The 10,824-nt window shown below is 41.7% G+C and overlaps 1 protein-coding gene across 2 annotated transcripts in view; it reads right to left on the minus strand.

The window, feature by feature from the left end:
- The window catches only part of LOC121303088 (serine/threonine-protein phosphatase 2B catalytic subunit gamma isoform-like), a 31,636-nt gene extending 31,223 nt beyond the window's left edge, over positions 1 to 413 (minus strand). For both annotated transcript variants that reach the window (XM_041233524.1, XM_041233523.1), the window contains exon 1: positions 201 to 413. In XM_041233524.1, coding sequence (XP_041089458.1) covers positions 201 to 366 — 166 coding nt within the window. In that variant the 5' untranslated portion in view covers positions 367 to 413. The remainder of the gene's footprint in view (positions 1 to 200) is intronic.
- Positions 414 to 10,824: the final 10,411 nt, after the last annotated feature.

Raw genomic sequence — 10,824 nt, forward strand, 5'->3', positions numbered from 1 at the left:
TTTTGTTATCTGTTAAAGTTGAAGCTTTTAGACGTGTTAAATCCGTTTAGGAAATTCAATGGAATTGAAACACCCTATAAAATCTCTCCATGAGGTTGCACAAGCCTCTACCAAAGAGAATGTGTGAAAGAGAAGTTATTAGGACAGGCACTATAACTGAGCTGGACCTGTTCACAGCCGGCGTGGCTCTGCAGCTGTACCTGTGATGGGAGCCTCCACCTCAATCATGGTCTTCTCCTGGCGTAGGATGGCGGCCCCATCGTTGATGATCCTCAGGGCCACCTCCTCCTCCAGCCGGCCCTCCTTCACCAGGTGGCTTTTGAGCACCTCCACCTTGGGCTTGCCGTCCTCAAACAGCTCCTTCATAGTGAGCCGGACAGTGGGAGGGAACGGCACGGCTGTGGAGGGAAAACAAGAAGAATTGGCTCCACGAAGAAAAACAGAGGTGCTGCAATCAGCAATCTACTAATGCACATCACACAGGCAATAATCTATGCATTGAGACTTAAAAACCAGGATATCACAACCCAACGAATCCAATCGGAAGAGCTTTAATCTTGCAAGGAATGCATGTGTTACTGGGTGGCTAGAGATGGGAGGTGTGATGCAAAATAAAAGCCATGGCAAATAATGAATCGATTAACTGCTGCATCTGTAAGCTGTATACCTGGAGAGCACATCCTGCAATGTAATACAAGTACATATAAAGTAATCCCTGTATCAAGTGGTTTGGAGGAGTGGTTGCTGTATTGTTGACTCATGTTGCATGCTGCTGAAACGAGCACAAGGAATCTTTTGTGTGTCTTCTGCTGAACCCTAATTAGGACTCACGCATCGCTTGAGAGAAATCACAGTAGAGTAAGCCTGGTCAAGCCACGATGCGATTCTGGCCAAAACAGACGGGTTTTTCCAAAAACGAAACGCCTTGATTCAATCCAGCTGCAGAGTGCAGTGTAAAAAAGGATTGCATTTTCCCAGAAACACAACTTCTCTTATTTTTTTAAATTAAGGGAGTAATCACACTGCTTATAATGGGAATTTTTTTTTATTGATCAGTCAGATTTTAAAAATTGCATTAAACAAAGATCACTATATTGTATTTTCAGGCTGTTAACCGTTAAATTACTGTCATTAAGAAATTAAGCTAAGGTTAACCGTATTCTCTCCACGTTTGCCTGTATCTGTTTTAGTAGGTAATCAACTGAAAGATCTGCAGACAAACCTCTTGCTACATTTCTCTGGCAACCCTTAAATGTCTCAAACCGCTATACTATTGGATACTCATTGGATAATCATGACTTGTATATATTCAAGGTTCTTAACAGTAAAAAAACTATGATTTTTTCAAGACAGGAACCCATGGATTGTCTTAAGCCGGAATTCAATTAGAGACTAAAATTTTCTAAAAAAAAAAAATGCAATCAAACAGTTTGAATGCACAAAGCCCAACTACTGTGCATAGCTGTTTCAATAATCTGCTGTAGAAGCCAATCCAAGCAAGTGGCGGCATGTTTAGGAGCGAGCGCTGCCTCTCATATCCGCAGGAATGTGCAGGGTGGTTATCCAGCACGCCAAAGCTGAAGTGATTGGTTGGCGATAGATTTTCTTTCTAAAGGTTCTGGGGTACGTATTTCACCCACCTCATCACTTAACTTTCTACAAAGCAAACCTACCTATTTCAAAAAGGAAGAATGCTTTCAGATTTTGATGATTGCGAAGCATAGCAGAGGGAAGAAAATTGCCTGCATGTTCCATATGCAGTCTGTATAAATTCGACAGGCTTATCTTTGACAATGGTTAATAGAAGGTCAGGTGAACTAGTTGTAGGAGACCAGACTCAGGTTAGCAAACCTCAAACTCACCTTCCTGTACTGCAACTTATTCTGTGTTACGCTGCTGTACATCTAGTTTGTGATCAAGACAACTATAGGCAGCAGCAAGAACACCACCACTTATAAACTGCTCATCTTGTCACTGATCTTGCTAAACCACCCAGAATGGCTCAACGTCTTGCACTGTCGCCAGTTCTTTGGGGGGTTTTTTTGGTACTGTTGAAGATCACCGAAATAGGTCATAAATAGGAAAACTGTGTACAACCTGCAGACACATTCTTGAGTTCTTAGTTCTGAACCTATTCAATTAGTTATTCTTTGGGTAGTGAAGTTCCGTGCAGCTGCTTGATAATAGAACAAGGGAACTGTGGGTCAAAAACCAATGCTTGCGTTATTGATCAAATTCACCCCATTCCGCACACTTCTAGCTGGATCCAAAGCAAGTCCCAGTTTCCTAAGCAAGGGCATTTACAGGTTCAACTGCAAACGCCTTTTTTATATTTATTTAAGCAAGGTGAGTCAAAGTCTGTGTCTGCCCGAGTGATTTCCAGATCCTGACATATGATAGGGCAGTTTGCGTACCTGGCTGGAATCCCATGTTTTGACTGAACTGCCTTTTCTGCCCACTGGGAACAGCTTCTGTCAGAGACTGAAGAGTTCAGTAGTAAATTTCACAGATCAGTTCTCTGTTTTCTGCCAACTGATCTTTCTGGCTTAAGCTTTGAAAAAATATGAATTGTGCTCCAGGCAGCCTCACACACACCTCCCCCTACAAGTTCTCATTATAAGCGCTCCTCTGTGTATTAGCCTACAGTATCAAAGTGCTCAACAGGTTTCCTATGGGAAGTTTATCTGAAGAGACTGTAAATGCCTGGAGCATGATATCCAGGGAATACAGTGCCATGGCCCTGCCCTGTAGGACAGTGCCAAAAAAGCACAGCCCTTCAAAATCTGGCAGCTTTAACGAAACTGATCTACAGTAGTGTGCAGCGCTGAAGAATTCAGATGTACTGTATTGAAAGAGTTTGAAGATCACAACTCCTTTTTATAGGCATGACCTTTTCAAAACACGACTAATTCATTGGGTTTCCCCATTTTACTGTACAGCTATGGACAAAAGTTTTGCATTACCTAGAATTTTAGGACTGAGACAGTATTTTTTTTAATGGAAATAAAATTATAAAACTATATGAACATAATTTAGATCTTTTATTTAACATCCTGTAAATCAAAGAAACTACAAAAGGGTGATGTAAAACTTTTGGCCATAGCTGTAGTCATCTGCTGTCATGTTGCAGGATTCTAACCACACATAACTTCCCACAACATAAACCTTCCAAAGTAATTAAACAAGACAGAACAAAATGGATTTAATATTTACATTGATGCAACACACGCACTTTATTTCCCAAATGTGGTCAACTGGCTTGGCACACCCTTCTACCAACCCACCCACTCCCTCACTTCACAGACACACGCCCACGATAACAGAAATGAGTCAACGGATGAGTTACAATAGAATCCAAACCCTCCCTTGGCTCAAGTCACTATATAAAATATACCCACTCTACATAAAAAACAGGTCTGTCTCCAAAACAGACCTTGCTCTGAGAAAGCAGGTTTCCCCACATGCCACTTGGTCCAAATCCACCATGGTCTTCCATAAGTAAAAGGAGGGGTTGGGGATGTCGCATATCACAGCGCCACGTCTCTCACAAACACACAGAAGGAAACAGCTGTTTGCAGACATCCTTGTGCATCATGTTACCGACTAGGGCTATAAAAAGAGGAGAACTTGTTTTACACCCTCTCCGCCCCTTAGCACGTTCTGGGTTGCAGGAGATATTTAACATTCACACCCTTAGACATTAAACTGACATGATAAAGTAAATAAGGGTCTGTGTCCTGCAAGATCTGCACAGGATCCGTTATGAGACGTTCGTAATAAGTTGCATCATCAACACCTACGTGGGTTTGCTTGCAAGGAGACTGCCACAGTGATAATTACCAATTGGTAGCATTACTGCAGGCTCCCTAGCAAACTGTAACTTGATTAGGACAGCTGGTTTTATATTTTGCTTCAGGGTTTATTTACCGCGAGAGATTCCTCCTCCTCACTCACAGTAGGCTTAATCCTGACCTGGGGCTTTCTCAAGCAGAGACTGTAGGGCTATGTGCGTGGGGGTTTATTTTGTAATGTAGATCACACATCTCATTTCACTGTGATTTGAGCCTGCAGAAGCATGAACGAGAAACGAGTGAATCAGCCTGCTGCACTGGTATACCCCCTTTCATAGAGATCTTGAGACATCAAAACTTAATGATGACGATTTCTGATCAAGTAACTTGATCACCATGAATCATAATGGCAATATGATCCACTGCCAAAAGAGAGGTTTACAGTCTAAGTCTTTTAGTATCAAGATTGATCAATTAGCAACTTTTTGTAAATCAAAACATGCCATTCATTAGGAGGTGGGCACCAGCACTCAGGATGACAAAAGCTACTGTGCTATTGACTTAGGAAGCACGATACTGCAAACAAGCAGGCATCCTTTCTCATCTCCTGCATGTACAGTAGCTGTGTGGAGCTAAAGGAAAAGGTGTAGGCACAGTAATTAACTGTGCTTTTAAGAGACGTGTTGACAAATCTGGCACACAGATTCCCCATGAAAACAAGCTGCCTAGACCAACACACAGACATTACAACGAGCACAGTATGTGAAAAGCTTGACTTAGGGCTTTAATGTAGGAGGTCCTTCGGAAGAGCCATTAATCCAATGGATATTTCAGCTCCCACTGATCCCAAGGCGAACAGATCAATACCATTCTCTAAACACAAGGCTTCAGTTTCCCAATCCCTTGTAGCCAGGGGCAGGACATCACAAGAAATGTGAAATCCCCCTGCTTAAAATGTCTGAGCTCTTAAAATATTTCATCTCGGACCATACAAAAAGTGTACAGAATCAACACACCAGACAGAGTGTGACAGGCAGGCACGATCAGTGCACTTGGGTCCACATGAACAAGCACAGTACCAATACACTGAAAGAATATCACTGTTAAAATACCCTATAAAAGGGAAGGAGAGGGATAACCATGCTTTAAAAATGTACCCTGGTTGCACAGTGGCTGATTAGCACACAGTAACTCTCTAGTGATCATTGCAGCTCTAACATGATTTGGTTTTTAAAATATAAAAGCCTCCAGCTGTGCAAGAGAAAGCAGATCTCACTCACTGAGCTGTACCTGTGAGTCACAGGGCGAGAGACCACAGTGGTTTATAGTGTGACCATCGCTTCCAAATAACATGGTTATAAATTGTGACAATGAATTACAGTAAGCAGTCATTCAATGCTACTGTACAATCACTCTTTATGCAGTACTGGCAGTCTCGGCTGTAAGGTTTTGGCTTGCTATAAAAGGGTGACGTAAAGCGAGGGCGGACATTTACAAACTACGCTGTCTCAACCACGACAGAGATCAGAGTGGGGTCAGGAGTAGTTATGAGCAGTCTAACATCTAAAAAAGGATTTATGAATATATTTTGTAAGAAAGACAAACTGTAAAGCTCAATAAGGCAACAATCTTTTTTTTTTTTTTTTTTTTGCCTTCCTCAAAATCTAGCAACAATAAAGTAAACGCATAAATTCACAGCAAACATGACACCAAAGATCACAAAAATCAGAAGGGGGTAAGAGTTGGAGAAGCAGATGTCCAGCAAAAGCAAAGGGGACTTCCAAGCTCGGTGCATCATTGGTCTGAATCATTCAAGTGTGCAAAAGCAGGGGCTTTGATGGCATATTTTAGTGCAAGTCTGCCAAAGCACATCCCTAAACGAAACCATTTGACCTAGCTGCTGGATTCAGACCAACCCTCAATGTGAAACGTGGCTGCAGAGCAGTAGTTAGAATGCATACACTCCACTTATATTTATCTTATCTATTACCTGGATCCTAGAACGGCAGGGCTAATGCAACACAGCAGACAGGAGCAGCACTGGATCACTCGTCAGTGATCAATAAAATACACAAAGCATCTAATACCCTGCTGTAAGTGACAAGTCTCCTTAATCTTCCAACTCCGCCAATAGCAGGACTAAATTTGGTTGATTAAAATAACCTTGGCTCTGATAATGGTATTTTTCAAACGGTGTAGGCACGTGCACACACACACAGCATCTCCCATTATGCAATTCATTAATCCAGTTACTGCCCGGTTTGGTATTTAAAGGAGTGTGTTAAGATGGCTCTCCCTTTTCCGGGTAGAAATTCAAAAGACTGGGATCTGATTTTATGGTCTGCCAGTAAAGGGAACCATTCGATTACTATTATCAAAAATAAAAAGCTAAATTGCATAGTTTTATTAAGGTCATTATCAACAGTCAATCCAGTTTCTATGCTGTTTTACACTTGGGATCAATGACCCAAGCTCTCCGTGCACTGTAGCCCTATATTCCTAACGCATCTAGACGACAATGTCTTCATGTAAACTGTGTATAGGGGCTAGGAGAAACCGCGGTCTGTTTCACTACTGCACAGGTGGTCAGGTTTGACTGTATCTGTCTTGCATTACGAAGACTGTCCCTTGATACTAGTAGAAGCATAAACAAACTGTAAACAGTCCACGGACTAATAAGCGATGTAGCCAGGGGAGTGATCTGTAAACTGTGCAGGGACACAAAGGAGAGATTAGGTAAGGCTGGTATTAGCCTGTGGCTTCAGAGAGTACCATTTGTTTAATGCCCTGACTGTGACCAGGACAGGTCACAAAAAAGACATGAATTCAGTGTACTGTACAAACATAATGAAATATACACCAGCACGTCTGAGAATAGGCATAGATCCCCACTGCACAGCAGTCTGGGCCAAGCCAGGTTTCATTAAATTAAATGAAACAGACTGGAGCTGGGTAGAAGTGTGTGCAATGAATCATTCTGTCTAGATTTCTACCTCTCTCACCTGGAATGCTGAAACAGATCTTCACCCTTAAAACACTTGGAATCAGAATTGATTTCTCATCTGCATGCAGTTTATGTTGTGCAGCTGCAGTTCATACCTATGCAGAGGACGCGGTGCACTGCAGTCAGGAACAGTGTTCCCTGGATGTGTAGCAGGATTTTGAGGTCAAACACTGCAAATGTTGTCCCAATCTGTATGCTGGCTCTGTGTGACTTGGTGTCCGTCCATCCAATTAACAAGATTCAGAGATGAACAGCTCATGCATTCTTGCAAGACACAGACAGTATTGCACAGGAGGATGAAGCCAACCCTGGCTGCTGTTTTTGTTTTTTTAGTAAAGTAAGAGGAACTATTGCATAGCACACCGGCTTCATGCTTGACGAGCCATAAAATGGAATTTTTCTTTTTTTTTTTTTTTTTTTTTTTTTTTCAGTAAACTGGAACAGCAACATATGCACAAAGGGCAGTGTTTGAAACTGGAAACACAAATTGGAAGGTAAACGAGTAAAGACTAGATAAAGTTCAGCAGTATCCACTTACTGCTGCAAAACTCAATGTCTTTGTCCTTACAAACTAGCAAAAAACAAAAAGTAACTTTTGGTTTCATGACGATTATGTTTTGATGAAAACAAACAGGAGACGAGGAAAGGTCAAGAGAGTCTCCTCTGGTGACCCTGGTTTAAAAGCCATGTATTTCAAGCAGGTGTTGGTCCCAAGGTCCCACGAGATCCTAGTCCTGGAACTCAAGTTTGACCCTGACTCACTGCCTGCATGACCATGTGGGCAGGCCACTTGACCCCCTTTTGGGTCAGTCCCAAAATGACTGATCACCATAAGCAACGCTGAGCTATTTTAAACCGCCATGCATCAATGCACTTCCACTAGGGGGCTACATAGAGAAAAACTCTTAAAGACACCCAAAGTCCTTCATTCACTAGGAAACAACGCCAGAGATTCAGGGAGGTATCCAAGCTTTAACAATGTGGTTTACAGAATAAGAACAGGCTCAGTAAACACGGTCTGTTCTTGAAAGCAAATTATAATAGCTTTTCACCAGAGTAATTACAGTTCTACTAAAAAGTAACAACCAACTGCACACATTAACATATTTGCTCTTAATTCTCAATAAACAAAGCAATAATCACAGGTACAAATACAGAAACACTACTGTATAATAACTTATTTTTTTCAAACAAACAGGGTTAAAAGTGGTTGAATATATATATATATATAATGATCGACATAAAACACAACATGGAACTGCAAATGATTAAGCTTGGAAAGGTGTGTAATTAAACTGTAACTAATCAACATGATATAATTACAACTGCGTTACGCAGGGGTGCCACAATAGTTACACTTGTAATTGACCCCAGACCTGGTTCAAGTCTTCTACCAGAACGCTCCATGCAACAAGCCATTAGTTATTATAAATGCAATGTACTGTACAGGTTGTCGGTTACTTCATGTTGTTTTAGCTGGGAGTCGTACAATGATTTAAGCGTAACTCCTTGGTTTCTCTTGAAGTCTTTGTTGGCACTACGGTTTCTTTCCACGATTCCCCCAAAGCAGTTTTGGCTGTATGTGGCACAACCTCAAAACCTCTTGAAACCTACTTGCAACATGTAGTAAACATAGGCATCCTCACGCCAACGCATGCAGCAGCATGGGGTTATTTTACTCAGGAAGCAAACCGTAGCTGAGGAAAGTTCGGCACCAGACCGAGATGTTCACAAACTGCTGTGCGTTTAAACCTGAACGCACTGCACAACATTACAGTCACAGGCGTCAGCTGACAGATTCTGAGACAGTATTACTTGCAGCATTTCTTTCTTTCTTTCTTTGCCATTTACTGTACAAACGCAGAGCTTTTTATGAAGCGATGTTCAGCTTTTCTTTCTATTGATTTAATCTTTCTGCCACATCAGCACACGGGGGTGTCTGGCTGACCTAGTGTGATGAAAAGCTTTGCCAAGTGCAATGCAGAGCCCTGCTAAAAGCAAGAAGAACAAGCACCCCTCAGGGCTGTCACTTCAGCTGTCAGTCTGGATAGCAGCAGCGTCGGGCGCCCATACCAATACCTGGGTGCAGCACTGCACTTTTTCACTGAAAAAAAAAAAAAAAGTTTTATTTCACAGCACTTCACGGTCTAAAAATAGCTATTTCACGATCAATCATAATATTTATTAAAAGCACAAAAAAAAAAACCTGTCACATTCAGAACTGATCATTTTCTTTCGGGTTATGACAACAAAGTAAAGCTCTTCTCAAAATGGGTCCAATTTCAACTACGAATTGCAGCCACCCATTAAGCTGTACAGTACTTGTAACGGGTTATATTGATTTTGTTCTTGGGTTTTTAAGTCAGACTTTCTTTCAGGCTTTTACTTTATCTTCATGTTAGTCGCTACAGATTGAAATCGCATCTGTGACCTAAATCCTGCCATCTCAGAAGGTCTTCGGAATATTCCATACTTGAATGAATAATCAGAGCTGAAATAAACAGCGGCCGTGTTCTCTAGCGGGAGACGTGTGTCAGTGCACACAAGCCCCATGGGAGACAGCTTTGCATGTATTAAATAAAAGATCTGTTGCCTATGGTTCTCGAGGGGTTAACCAACTGATGAGAACTGCAGCTGAGCGAGAGCAGAGCACACCGCAATACTGCAGCCGCTCAGACACAAACTATATAAAAATATCTGCCTTCTGCACACGATTTACCAGACCTTGTTGACTGTCCAGTTTGTCTGCTCCTCAGGAGGTCGTTTTGTTTGACGGTTTCCTCCCAAACCATGGCAGTGCAGCAATAGAAGGTTATTTTTTTACAGTTGTTCAGCAAAAACAGAACACATGATGTTAAGGGAAAAAACACACACATCAGAAACCGATTACTAGAGTAACTAAAATGTGTCTCGTTGCGTGTGAACGCTGAACGAAAGCGTCGACTTCACAGCATAGTAATTTCGCAGTATGTGAAGCATCAACTCACAGACTGCAGGACACAGAGTTGACTTTTAGCAAAACGTATCCCCCCTAACCAACAAACAAGAAATGCATTACTAACCTACTCCCAAAGTTCTCTAAATTATATCGAAATCCTCAAATGGAATATACAGATTTTGTCACTTGTGTGTTAACCTACAGATATATCGACAACCATATATTTATAACACTCGACCTTAAATGTTCAGAACTTGGGGTCTCCAAGTGGCTCATCTGGTAAAAGCACGGCCACGTGGCGTGCAGGGCAAGTCAGGAACTTCCCTCCCCTTAACTAGCTTCAGGACCGTAGCCTTATGGCTGATTAGTTCAGACTTTTTTTTAAAAACAGCAGCTCTATTGTCAACAGTTCAAAAAAGCAGCCGCCTTCCCTTATTTTTATTATTTACTTCAATCTCTAGCCTGGATAGACTCTTGTCCCAGACGCATCAAGCAAACGTTTGGTTGCAAAAGTCATCCTTGCACAAAGACCCTACATATAATGCACACTAAACAAAAAAGGGACAAACATCTGCCAACAACGGGGACGTCGAAGAGAGAATCTTTAAAAAGCAAAAAGCTGTCTCTTACATTTTGGCTGAGAGCTTGCGAATCTAACATCAGATAAAAATTGCTTTTCAGATTTAAAAAAAAAAAACAATAGCGTGTCAAATCCAACTGACATAGAAAAATGGTATAAATGAAAAGCCGAGATGGAGCAGCATACTGGGAATGTTGGAATCATTACAAGCATTAGCAATAACATGGAAAGACCCTTCGGAGAACAGCATAGTAATGAAAACCCTGATATTAAAGAAAAACAACTCGGCACAAGAGAAATGTTAATGAAAGACAAGCAATGCAACCCGGACGGATGAACAGGCCAGGTAGCACGAGCCAGCTTGCGTCAGATCACGATGGCGTGCAGTCATTAATGAGACTTCCTCATGAACTTTACATGAAGCCAGCTGCGGGATGCAGGGGAAGAACGTTCACACCACAGAGAGAGAACACCTTGGGGTCTGTTTTAATGACCTAAAACGGATCTCAAC

This window comes from Polyodon spathula, chromosome 31 (genome assembly GCF_017654505.1).
Source record: "Polyodon spathula isolate WHYD16114869_AA chromosome 31, ASM1765450v1, whole genome shotgun sequence".
NCBI classification, from domain to species: domain Eukaryota; kingdom Metazoa; phylum Chordata; class Actinopteri; order Acipenseriformes; family Polyodontidae; genus Polyodon; species Polyodon spathula.